The following is a 20,226-nucleotide window of genomic DNA, read 5'->3' as shown; positions in this document are numbered from 1 at the left end:
CCATAGTACAGCGTGTTTATTTTATTCATAGTAAACTTCCGATACCCTTGGGTTTTAGGTTCCGTTAGTGGTCAATCGGTCACGTGGTCATTTCGTATGGTTCTTTTAAACTAACCCGCGTTTGTTTAAATTTTAAAACCTAAAAGTTTTAGAATGGGTTCCATCAACCTTCTTTTTAGTCCCTAACAGCCCTGTTGAGCCTATACAAAACAATTGGAACTTAACAAACTGTTAGTTTAACAGGAGGTTAAAAAATATCGGTGAAATAAACTGTTAGTCTTTTAAACTTCAGTGCATCTGGAGGTTAGTGACACTGACAGTATTTAACATTTACGTGCTGAGTCAAGAGGAGAACATCAGAAAATAACCTGTTGAAATATTCACAATTAATATTTTTTATGAGTGCAATTTTTCGTCAATTTTCGGTATCGAATGCCTCCCTAACATTTATTTATTTATTTTTCGATTAAGGCCTTTGAACACTAGCTGTGATTCTAAGATTTTTTTTTTTCCTAGGAAAAAAAAAATGTACCTTGGAACCGTTTTCGCATTACTTCAAGGCACATTCTTTTACATCCATGCCTATCCAGGAACGGAAAAGTTTGGTCAGAAAATTTCCAAGTAGGAACGGGCCTTTAGCTGTTATTATACCAATTAACCTTCCTTTTCGCCCCTGTTCGTCTCATTTCAGCGTTGAACCACAATGCTAGAAGTGTATACCTACTTATACATATTATAGTTGTTATCATACCAATTAACCCATTTCTACATTTCTACCATGTTTGTCTCATTTCAGCGTTGAACCACAATGGTAGACGTGTATGGATTGGCCGGTATTATTATCTTCTACACGCTGGTGCTAGCTATAGGCGTGTGGGCTGGGACTAAACAGAAGAACCATGGCGAGGAGGAGGTTATGCTGGCCGGACGGAATGTGGGCCTCTTCGTCGGAGTACTCACGCTGACCGGTAAGGGTTAAAGTAGTGCTGAAACAAAATCCTGAAAATCCCGAGGGACGGTGATTATAATTATAAAATAAGTAATTTGGTAGAGGGAACTGTAACAAGTGAGATCTTATAAAGGGCCGTATTTAGGGACCGCGAGGGTCCGGACTTTCATTCTTCTCCTTTACTATGGGCTGAATTCCGGAAATTTAGAGCATTACCCCCTTTACATCAATATTTGGACTCTCCCCTTCAATAAAATCCTGGATACGACTCTGGTCTTATCGTCTCGAAATCGAATGGTAGAAGACAGGAAAGGAGAAAACCGGCCCTTCCGAAAATACCATCTGTTTCGGATAAATTTCACCCCGGGTGGGAATTGTACCCGCGACCTAGTGCTTACAAGGCGCACTACCCTCCAAGGTAACTAGACTGGTCAAAGATCTTTTCACTAATCCTGTATTCACTGTGATCTTCCACAGCCACCTGGGTAGGCGGAGGTTACATCAACGCCACGGCCGAAGCCCTATTCACCACAGGTCTAGTATGGTGTCAGGTACCACTCGGGTACAGTCTTGCACTAGTAGTAGGCGCCTTACTCTTCGTCAAGCCTATGAGAGAAGCCAGCTATGTGACTATGCTGGATCCATTTCAGCAAGCGTACGGGAATCGAATAGGCGGTCTCCTGTTTCTACCGGCCCTGTGCGGGGATGTGTTCTGGATTGCGTCCGTGCTTTCGTCTCTAGGTGAGTTTGAATCGTCTGCAAACAAATATTCCAGATAAAATCAATTGCGTCTGCAACAAACAAATATTTATGTATTTCAAATGAAATCAATTGTTACACTATTGAAAAATCCATTGCCAGAAACAAATGGAATTATTAATCAAAATGTGAGAAAAAATACGAATAAAGGCTGAATTAAACCAGACCAATGAGCAGTCCAGTTACTGGCCACCAGTAACATTCCAGCAGTACAGATAACAGAAGTGTATATTGTCCAACTGGACTGGAATGTTACTGGCTACTGACGCCATTCCTGTTCACCTGTTCACACAAGCCCTGTAATGCCCGATCTTACCACAGAGATTTTTCAGTTAATGCAGAGTTTAAGAAATGGGTAACGCCAAAGAAAACCCTTGACACTGTGTTAACTCTCAGTGGTCGGCCACAACTGGACTGCCCATACTGTCATTGTGTAAGTTTGCAACTTGAACAGCTCTCTGGTTGGCTTCCTTTCGGTCATCGTGTGTGCAGGTATTCTCTAATTGATCACAGTTGAGAAGATGCTGTTCGTCCTGTTTTGCACCACATTCACACTTGTTATCTTGAGTGTATCCCCATCTTGCAAGGTTTTGTTTGCAACGAGAGACTCCAACTCGAAGACGGTTCAGGGACTTCCAGATGGTATGTGGGAGTTCTGCACCGGGCGATAGTTCTTCTTTGAATTCCAGGATGGGTTGTGGTACGTGGTCGTACCATAGTGCGAGTCTTCTCGTTTCAGGGTTTGTTTCAAGGGGTTCTATTTTGTGCAGGAAACTGTTTCTCGATTCAAGTCGGGGAGGAGCTGGGTTTTGCCCAAATAGTGGGTGACGGCTATCTTCTGTTTATATTTTCCGCTCAATTTCAGAAGCGACTTTTCTTCTTATCTCAGGAGGGGCAATACCGAATAGAGGATATATTTTTTCCGTTCCTCCGTTCCAGAGAGGAAGAGGAGAGGATTGAACATGTTGAACATTGAATATGAAGTGTTTAACACTGAGCAAAAACCATTCAACGTTAAGCAAGATATAGGAAGCAAAGAAGCCATTGAATAAGAAGCACCAAAGCTATAAAGTATAAAGCTAAGGTTAGTTTTGTTATTAAATAAATACGAGTAGATAACTAGATAACGAATTGCTTCTTTTTATATCTTTCAAAGACTTTTTGATATATGTACGTAGGTTAATCTTTGAATCAGCCTTCGAAAACTCAATGGTCACAACGCAACGGCTTGACATTCCGGAGATTCTAGGTTTGAATAATTCCATCTGGCAATCAAGAGGCTGGCGCAAGATAGAGCAAAGTGGAGAGACATCATTGAAGAAATATAGAGCTACCTTCTCCCATAGAAGACGCAACCTATGAATGAATGAATCACTTCAATCACTCAATGAGTCAGATGCTAAATCCCTTTACCTACAGGGAGTTGAAGTGTGAGATGTTTTAGGTCAGCCACTCACTATCAGGTACACCTGATCAGGTCAGCCTGTCAGGTCTACCTGATAGTGTGTGAGCATTAGGTATCAGGTAGACCTTTTCAGCCGTACCTGTCAGGTCTACCTCATAGTGACTGGCTGGTCTTAGGATCAGAATCATTGACTGAGTCAGGTCTACTGAAAAGGGTCTTCTTTTATAACTCACTCACTCTTTGTATATCTCTAGTCCGTAGATTTTATTCAGAGATTTATCTAGAATTAGTGTCAAGAAACGTAGAAGATTTTCCAAGCGAAATATTTTAATGAAAGACAGGGCTCTGCTTTTTTTTCTCGCTTTGTCAGCATTAAATTTGCTGATGTTTCATATCTGGAGAACACTTGAGAAAACTCGAGAATTTCTCTTTTGCCACTTGAAGCTTTCGACTTACGCAATATAGTTCACATTCACTCCGAGCTTTTGAGTGTCTGAGCAAGGAATGTTTGGGTGTTTCACCAACTGAGGTGTGATCACTGAATGCATATTGCGTACCTACGTTTTTTACGAAATTCTCGCATGAGTATTTTACGATTCTAAAGGCGCAATTACACCAACATGAGGCAACATACAGCATGCTTCAAACATTTTGCATTAGATGGATAGGATCTTTGGGCACGCTACATGTTGCTTTGAACAATGAACATGCTTCACTGCAGCATCTTTTACGTTGGCTCAGTGTAAGTAGCGTCTACAACGGAGTCCCGACCCTCGACCTGGTACCTCAAAAATTTCAAACATATTTAAATAATCAAGAGGTTCCAGGTTCCGTTGTGGACACCCTGGTGTGAAGATCGATGGTCTCGGCGGGGGTCGATGGTCCAAGATCTAGGCAAGGACCCATGGTCCATGGTTGCCGTTGTGGACGCGCACTAACAGCACGTTAACAGACTCTTTTGTTCTTCACAGTGTTTATCGTTCCCATTTGCGATCAGCAACGCTCAGCCCTATCTGAAAGAGCCGAACATGACTATATTCTCCAAGATTGATTGGTTAGGAACAGTGGAGACCAAAGATTACGGTCTGTGGATTGAAGGAATGCTGCTCCTGGCGTTTGGTGGAATACCATGGCAAGTAAGTACCTACAGATACATAGGGTGGGTAACTTTTATGATGAACAGGCATTTGTCACTAATCTCCGCTTTTGTTTTGTTTTTGAAATTTCGTTGATATCATTATTTTATTTGAGTTCAAACTCTTCAAACCTTCTTGCCATATCTACCTAATTTGGGTAAATACCTTTACTCGTATCTACAGGTTGTATGTAATTAATGTAATGTATGTCCCAGAATTCCCTAGGGAAGCATATTAATTATTTTATATTAGGCACTTCCTGCAAATTTTCTAAAGCTCTTAGATGGCCCTTGCAAAATATGTTGCTCTCAGTTGGTACATCAAATCTCTTGCTACTGCAAAAGTATGCACGCAGCTTTACGCTATGTAACGCCTATTGTCGAGATTGAGCAGTTTAATAACAGTAATAGAGAAGCACACCATGCTTGAATCAGTTCTTTGCCTGGGGTATCATCTGAGTTGTTCCTCAGAGTTGCAAGACAAATTACCAACTCCTCCAACGCGTCTGGTTATTTTCCATTGGTAAACAACCATATCACAAGTGACTAATGAAGTGGAGGTCTATTAGTTTGAAATGTGTTTTGACAAGCTTTAGCGTCTTTCACAAGATTGACACATCGTGGGTTACAATGCAGTCTTCGCTCATTTCTGACACATTCAAAATAAAGTGCAAGTCATTTTTTCAGTGTATTAATAGCAATTTAATATTTGTTCATTGTGTTGTTTTTGTTTTGGTCTGGAACTTTCCGTGAAATGGGACTGTTGAGTGTTGGTTTGATGGAAGTCAATTATGTTTTCGAATTGGTGTGTAGGTATTTTCGGTAGTGCTCTTAGCCTACGCTTTCTATTGCTTGGTGTACCTATAAAGTAAGAACAAAATACACACCCTTCATGAAGAGTACCTATCTACCTATACATAAATTAGCATTAAAGTCTTAATTGAAGGTCTTTAGGAGTCAATCAGGAATGACCGGCATCTAATAGAACTGCATATAAAGATGCAATTTAGTAGCGTACCTTCAAAAGTTACGTATCATTTACGAGTCCTGTGAATTTGAATATTCAAGATGATTCAATCTTAAGATCGCTTAAAGATGTTTTAATCTTATGGCTGGATTAACACGTGGCCATTAGATACAACTAGCGTCCGGTGTTTCTATCCAGTTTAACAAAATGCACCTCTTTTTTAATCTTGAAATTCAATTTCTTATGTCAATTTTCAGTCTTGCTCAAATCTTCCATGTCTTTTCTGACGTTATTTTGAACTTTGCCTCTGTCTGCTTCCTTGAGACACTACAAAAAGAAAAGTGGGATAAAAGAAGAGACTGATTAGGGTTCAAAGGTCACTCCGTATGCACTTTTCATTGACGTTGACAAATTGGGTACAATCAATGCAGACATAGATACTAACATTAACATGACTATAATTCTTTGTATCTCTCAGATGTTTTTAGATACCATAACACTCTATTTGATCTTGGTCAATAAACAATAAAGTCCTCAGTCCACTTCCTGGTAAACTTTATGGTGTCAAGGTTAAAGCTAAAACAAGGCCTAAGTGTTTCTATTTCGAGCAGGAAAACCAGCTGAATTCAAACACTATGTTGTCGTAGGTCGTATCGGCTTGAGACGAACTATTTATTATCGAGACCCACATAGGTGACAGATTTGATCAAATGCTAAGGACAGAGTCACGTGTGTCTGTACGTGTCAGCTGTTAGGTGCGTAGAATTGTTATTGAATTGAAATAGTTTAGTTTTAAACTAAACTACAATAAATTGGGATTAGTATAAACATAAACTATAAACAGTGCTTTATTTATTTTCCGTAGGAATACACAATAAATTTAAATACCGTTTTGGCCTTCATGCAAAATAGAACCTACCTAAGACTTTACATAACCTTCTGGGAAGTGTCTCGGGCTATTATTAGCAGTTATAAATATGCCCCATATCAATTTTCTCCTTCATATCTGGGCCCATAGATCAATTCAAGGGAAAATCTTTTCTTAATCATATAATATTAGGTCTGTCTCAGTATTTCTTTCTTTAGCTCTTTTCTTTTGCCAATTTTAGAAATGGGTACTCGTCTTTTTCGTGTTTTCATCATTCTCTAGATTTCTTCTTTCGCCAACTTTCCTAGGACAGAGTCACGTGTGTCTGTACGTGTCAGCTGTTAGGTGCGTAGAATTGTTATTGAATTGAAATAGTTTAGTTTTAAACTAAACTGCAATAAATTGGGATTGGTATAAACATAAACTATAAACAGTGGTTTATTTATTTTTCAGTAGGAATACACAATAAATTTAAATACCTAGATCTACATAAATTATCGCATCTCTCTGTCAAGTTTCAGCGACTTGGGCTAAAATCCAAAGTTATGACTTTGAATAACAGCCGAACGGTACATTTCTTGAAACCAGCCCCAAGGACACTTCTGATCTATATGATTTATGGAATCTCTCTGGAAAGTTTCGGCAATCTGATGTGAAAGGTAAAGTCCTGAGAACCGCGGCTTGAGTGGAAAATACGTTTGTAATCTGGGCACGTTCCAAGAATCTTTAATTTTCAAGTTTAATAGACATACGTCTGCCTCGACTGTAAGTACTCTTAGGCCAGCCACTCACTATCAGATAAACCTGACAGGTGCACCTGATCAGGTCCGCCTGTCAGATCTACCTGATAGTGTGTATGCTTATCAGGTATCAATTAGACCTAACGGGCGGACCTGGTCAAGTGTACCTGTCAGGTCTACCTGATAGTGAGTGGCTGGCCTAATGACATTCCGCACAGCATCATTACATAGCACACAATTCACATTTTTAAGGAATTTACGTGTAATGAGGAAAATTGTTCTCGCATTTGGTCTTTCCTACGTTGGCATTTTAACTATAGGTAACCTAATGATTATGTTCGGGAGCTTGTTACATGTTATAAATATGCCCCATATCAATTTTCTCCTTCATATCTGGGCCCATAGATCAATTCAAGGGAAAATCTTTTCTTAATCATATAATACTTGGTCTGTCTCAGTATTTCTTTCTTTAGCTAATTTTAGAAATGGGCACTCGTCTTTTTCGTGTTTTCATCATTCTCTAGATTTCTTCTTTCGCCAACTTTCCCCTTGTTACATCCATGTTTTCCTCAATGGCATGTTGTACTGTTAATAGAGCATGTTCCATTGGTCCAATAATCCAATTGGTACATATGTTTGTGTGTTCTACTAATCTACATAGTTATTTACTACTACGTTGTAACTTTACCTATTCCCTGATTTTTTCCGCACCTTGTTACTTCTTCGTGTAGATAATTATTCGACTACTTATGTACATCTAGTCGGTTGGTAATTTGTTAATAGATCATCAATTTACCTTCCGTGTCCGGCATTAGGTACCTTCATTATGAAAATTAGTTCGTAACTTTTCAATGTACGCCGTGTACGAATCTTGACATTCCAACGAATCAAGCAGCGCGCAGACTGATCATACACTTCCAACACTTCAGACATTTCCGACAAATTTTGTATTTTGCTTCCTATGTTAAGTAATGGTAGTCCGCACAACTATCCGTATTAGACATTTCCAACACTTCCGACATACTACCATTACTTAACATAGGGGAAGCAAAATACAAAATTTGTCGGAAATGTCTGAAGTGTTGGAAGTGTATGATCAGTCTGCGCGCTGCTATTTCGAGTGCCTATTTACACTGAGAAGAAAACCAAAGTATCCGAAGCCCAATCGAGTGACTGATGGGTTCTCAGCTTCTCAGTGTATAGGTAGCATTTACTAGTACTCCCATGACTTCATTTTTCCTCAAACCTTCCCGGTGGCTCAGTAACGGTCAGTAAGATTGCTAGGTAAACAGAGGACGCAGGTTCAAACCCGGCCAAGGTACCTGAATGTTTTTCCTTCAGAAAGTGGTAGCTAGTCAGTCACCCGTTTAAATATAGACCACGCTCGATGTTGCTCCGGACGCTGTAATTATTCCAACCCAGGCTTTTTCACCTCTCACCAGCTCCAAGGTGAATCTTGGCCTCAATTTCTATACGGGATGTTTATGGCTCCTTCTACGAATGGATTTTCGAGTTTTGTTCTTCTCATGCCATGTCTTTCTGTCATCGACTTTGCTGACACCCTGTATAAGTTCCGGCGTTTCCTGTTTTTGTGATAAGGCTTCGAATACTACGGAAACCAAGGACGTGAGTGTGGAAAAAATTGAGGGGGGTTCGGGCGAAGTCAGGCAGAGGAACAGCCTCCGAGGAGTATTTTTCGAGAACCTTCTTCTTCTTATTGTTAAACTCCTTATGGAGGTTGGTGATCAACTAATCATTGTGGCATCTGTGGTAGCTTGGTTCTTATGGTTCATATTCTTATCCTCGATAGCTTGCTGGGATCAAATGTGTATCGAGCCATCATATTCTTTCAGGTTGTTCAGCCATGACTTTCTTCTATTTCTGCTATTTTCAGACTAGGGGTTTTCCCCCTTCTATTATTTGTTTCGGCCGCTCATAAATCGATGTCGACTGAACCGTCCTCACTGCCTCGACAACATTCACGGCGTCTATCAACGGCCGGTCGACTATGGACACACCTTTAACATCCTGTGTTTTCCTCCTCATATAAGCTGTCCTAATTTTACTATTTTATTTTATACAATTTTTTCGTTATTTTTTCCACCCCCTTGATAATAATGACCTTTTTGTTGTTGAAAGAAAAAAAAAAAAGAGGCTTGGAAATGACCCCCTTCCCCCCTTGAATATCTGCCTCTCACTGAAACAGTTAAAAAAAAAAAAAAAAAAAAAAAAAAAAAAAAAAAAAAAAAAAAAAAAAAACATTAATAATAAGTTCAAATTCAAACTTGAAACTTATTCTTTCAATGACCTTCCTCAATACCCCAAATTTCTCAAGTCGCTGCTGGGATTGTAATCGCGATGGCGGACCCTCTAAAAAGAGGATTGCCCCGACCAACTGCACAATCTAGAACTCTTTCTAGGCATTCCATTTTATTTTGTAGATTCCATTATTTTACTTTTTCCTCGCCTTTTAAAAGAGAATCGTTCAAAGTTTGTGTCCGACCTTTAGAGAAGGAAGCTACTCCTTTGGTAGGTTACCCCTTTTTTAAAGTCTGAAGTGTTCCTAGCGATAGCGAACCCAGTATAACTTTGTTATGTAAACGGTTGAACAACAACATTAAGGTCTAATGATATGATTAGATAGTTTATGAATTGTAAGCAGGACCGGTCAGAAGATGACTTTGCTGCGCTTTGCTGCCAAAAATGCCAGAAGCAGCTGCTCTACTCCTGGTTCTTTTTCTTTTAAATCTCTTTTTATACGTGTGGTTCATTGAAGTGTAGAATTTGTTCAGAAGAAGGGCCTTTATCGGGTCCCCACTTGCTTCATATGTCCCAAAATCTAATGAGCAAGGTATTGAACATGTTTGTTAAATTTCATTCAAATTGGAGTCACTTCGTTCGTTCAATATTGTTATTGTAATATTGTTTGATCCCTAGGAAAGTTCCCGCTAAGATGCCATTTCACCATGTTTACCTACCTGGATTTAGGCTCAATAAAACGCGCCTACATTCACGTACCCACATTAGTAGGTATACGAAAATGGTGGTTGTTTGCATTACTACAATTATGAAAACAGTGGTTATTTCCATTGAGCAAAATAATCCCAAATATTCCCTTGATATCATCAACTAATTATGAAAGTGATAGAATGTTCTCTCTTCTTCTTAATCGATGGTATCATCAAATAAATTTATTTTTCATTCCATTAGGGCTTGAGAGGTCTATTTTGTGGCCCAACTCTAAAATCAATGAGGAATTCCTATGCCCGAGCTGGGATTCAAAACTGTGCCCTCCCATTTACCTACCAAACGAATATCTTCTATCATCTAACTTATAACCATTCCCGTAGGCCGAGTCCGGGGAATGATCCTTCCAAGATGACTTTACAGATAAGTACAGAATAGAATATACCTCGTGTCTCCTGCTGGGATACGAGATACGTCTGAAAAGTCCCTTACACCCGCTGTCTAACAAGTCAAACTATGAATTATGAGTAATATAATTTTATCAATATTTATTTATGTGCATAAGGCGAGCCACTCACTATCAGGTAGACCTGATGAGATTGGAAAAATCCTACAATGCTGCAGTGAGCACCAAAGTTGTGACATAATAACACAAAGAAATTGCATTTACATTTTACATTTTTTACATTTATGTGCATAAGGCGAGCCACTCACTATCAGGTAGACCTGACAGGCGGACCTGATCAGCCGTACCTGTCAGGTCTACCAGTGAGTAGCTGGCCTAACATTCGAGTATACCGTGCATGATCACATCATCTGATTTCTAAACACAATAGACCCAGAACCCAGACTTCATCGGGCAAGAGCACTCGATCAAAGACCAATAAGGTCGATCTATTAATAGCCTAATGGGCGGTCTGGGTGTTTATTGGAGCACCGAGGGTCAATTACTAGCGGCATGCTCGTGGCCGAGAGAGGGACACATCGTTGGGCCCAGGGCCGGATGTGAAGGTTTCGCAGGGAGCCCTCACAGTTATGCTTAAGAAATTTTCAATTGTGTTAAATATACTTAAATGCTTGTCACAAATATCATTCCCCAATCATTACACTTAGATAAATTTTATTACTTGACTTGGACTCAAACCAGCGAACCACCAACATCCAGATCCAAAGTCCAAAGCGTTAACCACTGCACCACTGAGGTTGGTCAGTTAACTTTTGGACTTGCATTGGTTGTGGTCCAGACCCGCACCTGGTAACCATCGAATTTCATGATTTGACCACCAATGGAGTTTTCTGGAGAGACTTAATTTAAAACTTTAAAGGGAATAAAATTTGAAGTTCCATGTTGTTCTCCAAATCTGCCTGGGCAGTACTCGTTGGTCCCTTTCTGGCATTATCTCAGTAAATTTGTGTCTGGGCCTAGTAGCTATGACATGTAAATGCGCATAGCGACCGGTGCCAGCATGGTAGGTAAACATTGGATTTTAGGATTATTGAGAGCCGGTGATGCTCGGTGCTGAATTTCAATCGCCAAAATACATACCACGAACATAAACCTATTCACTTAAATTCCCAGCCTATAATCCCATGAAACAGTCAGCACTACTAGGCCAGTACCGGGATCACATTTCCAGTCACAACAAGGTTTGCATGAAGCGATTTTCTAGTATCGAATCACCTCATGCAAAACGTTGGATCAGAATTTGCTGAACTCATGGGCGACGACAGAGCCATCTGGTGGCGATTGGTCCAAGTTAGACACGATTGTGACGTCACTGTATCGCGTTCCTTTGACGGCATCTGTGACCGCCTTGTTACTTCGGGACTTGATAATGCCCTCTTTACTCCTCAGCTCTTTCCCATTGTGCTCCTTTTCGATCCTGTGGAGGAAAAGAAATACGAGCTTTAGGCCAGCCACTCACCATCAGGTTGACCTGATCAGGTGTCAGGTCTACCTGATGGTGTGTGCGTGCTCATCAGGTAGACCTGACATTTGGACCTTTTCAGCCGTACCTGTCAGGTCTACCTGATAGTGTGGGTGTTCATCAGGTATCAGATCTACCTGATAGTGAATGTCCAAGTTAGACACGATTGTGACGTCACTGTATCGCGTTCCTTTGACGGCATCTGTGACCGCCTTGTTACTTCGGGACTTGATAATGCTCTCTTTACTCCTCAGCTCTTTCCCATTGTGCTCCTTTTCGATCCTGTGGAGGAAAATAAATACGAGCTTTAGGCCAGCCACTCACCATCAGGTTGACCTGATCAGGTGTCAGGTCTACCTGATAGAGTCAGTAGCATGCTGTATGTTGCCTCATGTTGGTGTAATTGCGCCTTTAGAATCGTAAAATACTCATGCGAGAATTTCGTAAAAAACGTAGGTACGCAATATGCATTCAGTGATCACACCTCAGTTGGTGAAACACCAATAATAATAATAATAAAGTTCAAACTTATTCTCAATGACCTTCCTCAATACCCCAAATTTCTCAAGTCGCTGCTGGGATTGTGATCGCGATCGCGGACCCTCTAAAAAGAGGATTGCCCCGACCAACTGCACAATCTAGAACTCTTTCTAGGCATTCCATTTTATTGAAACAAATGGCTTACTTTTTCTTCGCCTTTTAAAAGAGAATCGTTCAAAGTTTGTGTCCGACCTTTAGAGAAGGAAGCTACTCCTTTGGTAGGTTAGATCAAACTTTGTTGTCAGACCTTTGAAGAATCAGGCTACCCCTTCAGGCAGAGAAGGACGTGGATGGATGACATCAAGGAATGGACCAACATACGGGGCAATCAAGAGGCTGGCGCAAGATAGAGCAAAGTGGAGGGACATCATGAATGAATGAATGAATGGATGAATGAATCACTTTAATCACTCAATGAGTCAGATGCTAAATCCCTTTACCTACAGGGAGTTGAAGTGTGAGATGTCTTAGGTCAGCCACTCACTATCAGGTACACCTGATCAGGTCAGCCTGTCAGGTCTACCTGATAGTGTGTGAGCATTAGGTATCAGGTAGACCTTTCTCAGATGCTAAATCCCTTTACCTACAGGGAGTTGAAGTGTGAGATGTTTTAGGTCAGCCACTCACTATCAGGTACACCTGATCAGGTCTACCTGATAGTGTGTGAGCATCAGGTATCAGGTAGACCTTTTATAGTGTGTGAGCATTAGGTATCAGGTAGACCTTTTCAGCCGTACCTGTCAGGTCTACCTCATAGTGACTGGCTGGTCTTAGGATCAGAATCATTGACTGAGTCAGGTCTACTGAAAAGGGTCTTCTTTTATAACTCACTCACTCTTTGTATATCTCTAGTCCGTAGATTTTATTCAGAGATTTATCTAGAATTAGTGTCAAGAAACGTAGAAGATTTTCCAAGCGAAATATTTTAATGAAAGACAGGGCTCTGCTTTTTTTTCTCGCTTTGTCAGCATTAACAGAGATTTATCTAGAATTAGTGTCAAGAAACGTAGAAGATTTTCCAAGCGAAATATTTTAATGAAAGACAGGGCTCTGCTTTTTTTTTTTTTCTCGCTTTGTCAGCAACGGCTTGACATTCCGGAGATTCTAGGTTTGAATAATTCCATCTTTGGACAAAGGGGGTTTGGCTTCACGGCTACCTACATTGAAGAATTTTCCTCGTCCAAGGCCAGTCATTCACTATCAGGTAGATCTGACACCTGATGAGAATTAGTGTCAAGAAACGTAGAAGATTTTCCAAGCGAAATATTTTAATGAAAGACAGGGCTCTGCTTTTTTTTCTCGCTTTGTCAGCAATTGCTGATGTTTCATATCTGGAGAACACTTGAGAAAACTCGAGAATTTCTCTTTTGCCACTTGAAGCTTTCGACTTACGCAATATAGTTCACATTCACTCCGAGCTTTTGAGTGTCTGAGCAAGGAATGTTTGAGTGTTTCACCAACTGAGGTGTGATCACTGAATGCATATTGCGTACCCACTCCGAGCTTTTGAGTGTCTGAGCAAGGAATGTTTGAGTGTTTCACCAACTGAGGTGTGATCACTGAATGCATATTGCGTACCTACGTAAAGGCGCAATTACACCAACATGAGGCAACATACAGCATGCTTCAAACATTTTGCATTAGATGGATAGGATCTTTGGGCACGCTACATGTTGCTTTGAACAATGAACATGCTTCACTGCAGCATCTTTTACGTTGGCTCAGTGTAAGTAGCGTCTACAACGGAGTCCCGACCCTCGACCTGGTACCTCAAAAATTTCAAACATATTTAGATAATCAAGAGGTTCCAGGTTCCGTTGTGGACACCCTGGTGTGAAGATCGATGGTCTCGGCGGGGGTCGATGGTCCAAAATCTAGGCAAGGACCCATGATCCATGGTTGCCGTTGTGGACGCGCACTAACAGCACGTTAACAGACTCTTTTGTTCTTCACAGTGTTTATCGTTCCCATTTGCAATCAGCAACGCTCAGCCCTATCTGAAAGAGCCGAACATGACTATATTCTCCAAGGTTGATTGGTTAGGAACAGTGGAGACCAAAGATTACGGTCTGTGGATTGAAGGAATGCTGCTCCTGGCGTTTGGTGGAATACCATGGCAAGTAAGTGCCTACAGATACATAGGTGGGTAACTTTTATGATGAACAGGCATTTGTCACTAATCTCCGCTTTTACCAGCTAGAGTAGAGGCTTGTTATGAAGTAAATTCCTGAAGACCTATCTTTTTTGATTCCATCAGATGTTCGAGTTATAACAGAGGCTTAGCATAATCTTTCTGACTTGGGATTGATTGAGAAACTCGGAATATGATCGACACATACCCGCGTGTCGTAATACGGCACGGTGTTTAAAAATGCAGGTAGCTCCTCACACTATGCCATTAGGGTACACAAACGCTTCCGCTTTTGCCAGCTAGAGTAGAGGCTTGTTATGAAGTAAACTCCTGAAGACCTATCTTTTTTGCTTCCATCAGATGTTCGAGTTATAACAGAGGCTTAGCATAATCTTTCTGACTTGGGATTGATTGAGAAACTCGGAATATGATCGACACATACCCGCGTATCGTAATACGGCACGGTGTTTAAAAATGCAGGTAGCTCCTCACACTATGCCATTAGGGTACACAAACGCCCATGACTATTCAAATTCCACAACAGAAGGTGCTGAATTCATTACGAAAATCACTCTTCCCGGTTGCACTCAGGAGGGTAAAACCCCCGTCACTAAAAACCTTAGCAGTAACGTATACACTGTAAACTTCTTACGTTAAACCTCTATCAAACAAACTTTTCCCGCAGAGCTACTTCCAACGCGTCCTATCCCTGCGGAGTACAAAGGCCGCCTATCACCTCTCCACCCTGTCCGCTTTGCTTTGTTTCTCCATGGCTATCCCTGCCGGTGCGTTCGGCATCATAGCTCGCATGGTTGACTGGAGTGCCATACCCACGTACGGCAAGAATTTTACCGCTGCCGAATCTAATTCGGTTCTGCCGCTGGTCCTCAAGGAGTTGACGCCCAACTGGGTGGCGTTCTTCGGTCTGGGGGCGGTAACGGCGGCTGTGATGTCATCGGCAGACGCAGGGATTCTGTCCTCGAGCTCCATGTTCACGAGGAACATTTATAAACTCTCGTTCAGACCCAAGGTAAGAGTTTATCTTCTTCTTCTTTTTCTTCACCTTTTCCCGTGAGTTGACGCCCAACTGGGTGGCGTTCTTCGGTCTGGGGGCGGTAACGGCGGCTGTGATGTCATCGGCAGACGCAGGGATTCTGTCCTCAAGCTCCATGTTCACGAGGAACATTTATAAACTCTCGTTCAGACCCAAGGTAAGAGTTTATCTTCTTCTTTTTCTTCGCCTTTTCCCGTCTACAGACAGGGTCGGCGTTTTTCGTCAGCCTCTCAATCAGCCGTTGCTTTGGGCTGACATTTGGTTTTGGCTACAAAATTTACGAGTTGATGCCTTTTGCACTCAATAAGAGTTTATCTACAGAATTATTCAAAAGAAAATAGGCATTTTTTTATTAATGTTTATTAGAGTGTGCCAACAAAAAGACCTTATGTTCTTATTTTAGTGGAGACCATAGTGCACTTAGCGGCGACCAACATATATGACAAGCATTTATGCTTAGCACAATTAAAATTCCATTATATACTTCGACTTTTCATTTCACTTTAATTCCGGAATATTTTTACTTTAGGGAGAATGGTCTACTGGTCAAGTTCCTTGACATTTGACAACAAAAACTTTTCATTTCTCTTTTCCAGGCCTCAGAACGGGAGCTGATCTGGGTCCTTCGCATATCCATAGCTGTGATCGCCACTTTAGCCTGTATCATAGCTCTCTCCAGTGTCAGTATTTACTATCTCTCAGTTCTCTGCTCAGACATTGTGTACGTCATTCTGTTCCCCCAACTAGTGCTCGTCATTTATTGGGCGAAACATGTCAACAATTACGGGTGCTTGTCGTCTTATTTGATTGGTCTGCTGCTCAGGATATCAGGTAGGAAATGGTGACGCCGTGACGATGGACCCAAATTATGTCATTTTAATCGATGATTGGATATACAAAAAACGTGGACCTTGCGTCACGTGGAGACAGAGTTGATGCTATTTTTTTGGCTCGCCACAGCTCTTTTTTTTTCTTTCTTTCTTTTTTTTTTCTTCTTCCTCTTAAGCCAAACGTTACTGTTTCAATTTGATAGGATAGTGGGACAACTTATTAATTTTATCAGCAAACTGCTCCGTCTTGGAGTTGCCAAAAGACACAGAATAAAATTAACAGATTGTGTTATCTGAATAAGTATTTCAGTATTCTGCAGTGTTAGTCCCAATTCGAGAGTTCCATATAACCACAGCAAAGATCCAACAGCAAGTGGTCTAAGGAGAGAAAGGCCGACCAATCATGAGGATATACAGGGTGTCCACCAATGTATGACCCACTCAAATTGCTCCGAATCTGTTGGAGTTTTCGAAAAATAAAAAAAAAGCGAATTCGTGAAAAATGGTCTCAATCCAAAATCTGATGCTAATACCATATGATTTACGAGGGAAAAACATTGTGAAATGATATGTCACACAGGTACATTTCAGTTAGTTGAATGTTCGCGATATTTCGCGAAACCGCGAATCGCAAAAAATTGAGTGGGTCATACATTGGTGGACACCCTGTATTGGCACAAGGAAAAAAAAAGAAACCATAGAGTTGAGAATTCCGTTTTCCTTTGAGGCCGAAACGAACCAAAATAATAGAAAGTAATAATTCGATATTCTTTTCCATTTCTGTGCAGGTCTGTCTTCAGACTGGATGGCTGTCAAGCGACATCGAAACGTTCGTACCCGTCAGTGATTCTCGATATGATTCTGAGCTTTGCTTTCATGGCGAATCAAAGCAACCGATTCCGAGCAATTAATTTAATAACCGACTCCTAACTACAACGCCTTGACGTCTTCAAATCTTCAGTGAATAATTTACTTTCCAGACCATCAATCTTTTTCACAAATGGTCTGTCACGGCAGTGCGACAGCCCTAGTTCCAGTTTTCTTTTTCACCATCCAAATCTTGGCCATTCGTCAAATCAAAGATCCCCTTCGTCACAGTCAAATAGATCCACCCACAGTCATAGTCCGATGAGCATCACCTAGGTACTCTCGTATCGAATTGGATCTCGTATCCCAGCAGGAGACACGAGGTATATTCTATTCTGTACTTATCTGTAAAGTCATCTTGGAAGGATCATTCCCCGGACTCGGGCTACGGGAATGGTTATAAGTTAGATGATAGAAGATATATTCGTTTGGTAGGTAAGTGGGAGGGCACAGTTTTGAATCCCAGCTCGGGCATAGGAATTCCTCATTGATTTTAGAGTTGGGCCACAAAATAAACCCCTTATGGAAACTGGTGAAAAATAAATTTATTTGATGATAGCACCGATTAAGAAGAAGGAGAACATTCTATCACTTTCATAATTAGTTGATTATATCAAGGGAATATTTGGGATTATTTTGCTCAATGGAAATAACCACTGTTTTCATAATTGTAGTTATGCAAACAACCACCATTTTCGTATACCTATTAATGTGGGTACGTGAATGTAGGCGCGTTTTATTGAGCCTAAATCCAGGTAGGTAAACATGGTGAAATGGCATCTTAGCGGGAACTTTGTTCTCAGCCTACCGGAGCTGGAAACTATGTCAGCTATAATGTTTACCCCACATATCCCGGATAACAAAATAGTGCGTTTTTAACTCTCGTGTGATCGGTATGTTTCCAGATGAAATCTTGATTTACCGTTTACATACCACAGTTATACTGGGTTCGCTATCGCTAGGAACACTTCAGACTCTAAAAAAGGGGTATCTTGATTCTTTAAAGGTCTGACAACAAAGTTTGATCCGTATAAAGCTAAGGTTAGTTTTGTTATTAAATAAATACGAGTAGATAACTAGATAACGAATTGCTTCTTTTTATATCTTTCAAAGACTTTTTGATATATGTACGTAGGTTAATCTTTGAATCAGCCTTCGAAAACTCAATGGTCACAACGCAACGGCTTGACATTCCGGAGATTCTAGGTTTGAATAATTCCATCTTTGGACAAAGGGGGTTTGGCTTCACGGCTACCTACATTGAAGAGTTTTCCTCGTCCAAGGCCAGTTATTCACTATCAGGTAGATCTGACACCTGATGAGCACCCACACTATCAGGTAGACCTGACAGGTACGGCTGAAAAGGTCCAAATGTCAGGTCTACCTGATGAGCACGCACACACCATCAGGTAGAACTGACTCTATCAGGTAGACCTGACACCTGATCAGGTCAACCTGATTGTGAGTTGCTGGCCTAAAGCTCGTATTTCTTTTCCTCCACAGGATCGAAAAGGAGCACAATGGGAAAGAGCTGAGGAGTAAAGAGAGCATTATCAAGTCCCGAAGTAACAAGGCGGTCACAGATGCCGTCAAAGGAACGCGATACAGTGACGTCACAATCGTGTCTAACTTGGACCAATCGCCACCAGATGGCTCTGTCGTCGCCCATGAGTTCAGCAAATTCTGATCCAACGTTTTGCATGAGGTGATTCGATACTAGAAAATCGCTTCATGCAAACCTTGTTGTGACTGGAAATGTGATCCCGGTACTGGCCTAGTAGTGCTGACTGTTGGGATTATAGGCTGGGAATTTAAGTGAATAGGTTTATGTTCGTGGTATGTATTTTGGCGATTGAAATTCAGCACCGAGCATCACCGGTGCCTTTGGGCGCAATGATTGTCATTGCATCCCATATCTAGCTCTCATAGCTTTAGTAAATCCAATTTTAATTTTGCGACACAAGAAGACTGGTAGTAAATTCGTAGGCAATGATTGAAATACTCATCATTGCATCCCATATCTAGCTCTCATAGCTTTAGTAAATCCAATTTTAATTTTGCGACACAAGAAGACGGGTAGTAAATTCGTAGTAGATTGTTCATTGTTGTCTCCTTTCATATCAATAGATAAAATTGATAGAACACAGTTTGTCATACATAACCATGATATGCAAGATGGATAATCTGGAAAAGCATCACCAATTAGGTTATATCAATCAATTTTATCATTTTCAATGACTTCACCAGTTCCATTAATTAAAAGATTCTAGGAAACGACCACAGAACGAAGAATATTGTATGAACGCCCGTTATTTTATTAAATAGGCAATGAGTAAAACAAATTACACTTTGTTGGGCACATCGTGAACAAGAGGGATATTATAAGGTCGCTAAATGTTCCTTTGAATCTGTCGGATGGAAAAATCACTTCCAAACCAACCCGGCGAAAATTTGCGGAAGGGGGCCCGAAAAAGTACTTACATATATACGAAACTGAATGGAATTCAACCCTTCCAAAAACAAAACTCATTTTACACGTATATCAATACAGGTGAGATTTCAGTAAAATTACTTAGGCCAGCCACTCACTATCAGGTATCAGGTAGACCTGACAGGCGGACTTTTTCAGCCGTACCTGTCAAGTCTACCTGATAGTGAGCTGGCCTTACATTTGAGGATGAGTTGGAAACTTTTGTGTTTTATGAGGTAATTTTCGTGTGATTTGACATGTTATGCCGGCCACTCACGCTCAGATTGTTTTAAAGACCTAGGTCTGTCTGACAGTCGGAACATGTGTGTGGCAGAAAGAATGTCGGACTTCTGGTCTGAAGACTGAGCTTGAGTGACCGGGATTTGAGGAATTGCATTATTTCTTAGGCGCCACATTTCGTTGTAGCTTGCCTTGAATGACGGTCGGGCTAGACAGGTGCGCGACATTAGCCATTTTTTCGACAGTACGAAGAACATGTGAAGAAACAGAAACAGAATCAACAGCAACAACAATATCAACAGCAGCAACAGTATCAACAACAACAGCAGCAACAGCAACAATATCGACAAAAACTTTGCTTGAGCAAATTGATACC

The 20,226-nt window shown here is 40.9% G+C and overlaps 1 protein-coding gene across 1 annotated transcript; it reads left to right on the top strand.

The window, feature by feature from the left end:
- The first annotated feature begins 796 nt into the window (after positions 1-796).
- On the top strand, positions 797-18,827 carry LOC103515087 (high-affinity choline transporter 1-like). Its single transcript, XM_026827888.1, has 10 exons — positions 797-968; positions 1,427-1,726; positions 2,041-2,141; positions 4,085-4,249; positions 14,184-14,378; positions 15,075-15,419; positions 16,040-16,284; positions 16,594-16,703; positions 17,062-17,116; positions 18,644-18,827. The coding sequence occupies exons 1-10, from the start codon at positions 809-811 to the stop codon at positions 18,825-18,827; spliced, it is 1,860 nt and encodes a 619-aa protein (XP_026683689.1). The 5' UTR covers positions 797-808.
- Positions 18,828-20,226: the final 1,399 nt, after the last annotated feature.

The sequence above is a fragment of the Diaphorina citri genome, unplaced genomic scaffold (assembly GCF_000475195.1).
Source record: "Diaphorina citri unplaced genomic scaffold, Diaci psyllid genome assembly version 1.1 scaffold1271, whole genome shotgun sequence".
NCBI classification, from domain to species: domain Eukaryota; kingdom Metazoa; phylum Arthropoda; class Insecta; order Hemiptera; family Psyllidae; genus Diaphorina; species Diaphorina citri.
This window is presented reverse-complemented; position numbering and strand designations above follow the sequence as displayed.

Excerpts from the sequence above, each read along its gene's own strand:
- LOC103515087 (XM_026827888.1), top strand. The coding sequence starts at position 809 with ATGGTAGACGTGTATGGATTGGCCGGTATTATTATCTTCTACACGCTG. Across the intron at positions 4,250-14,183 it reads TTGGTGGAATACCATGGCAA|CACGTTAACAGACTCTTTTG; the intron begins GTAAGTACCTAC and ends GCGCACTAACAG. Across the intron at positions 17,117-18,643 it reads CGAAACGTTCGTACCCGTCA|GATCGAAAAGGAGCACAATG; the intron begins GTGATTCTCGAT and ends TTTCCTCCACAG.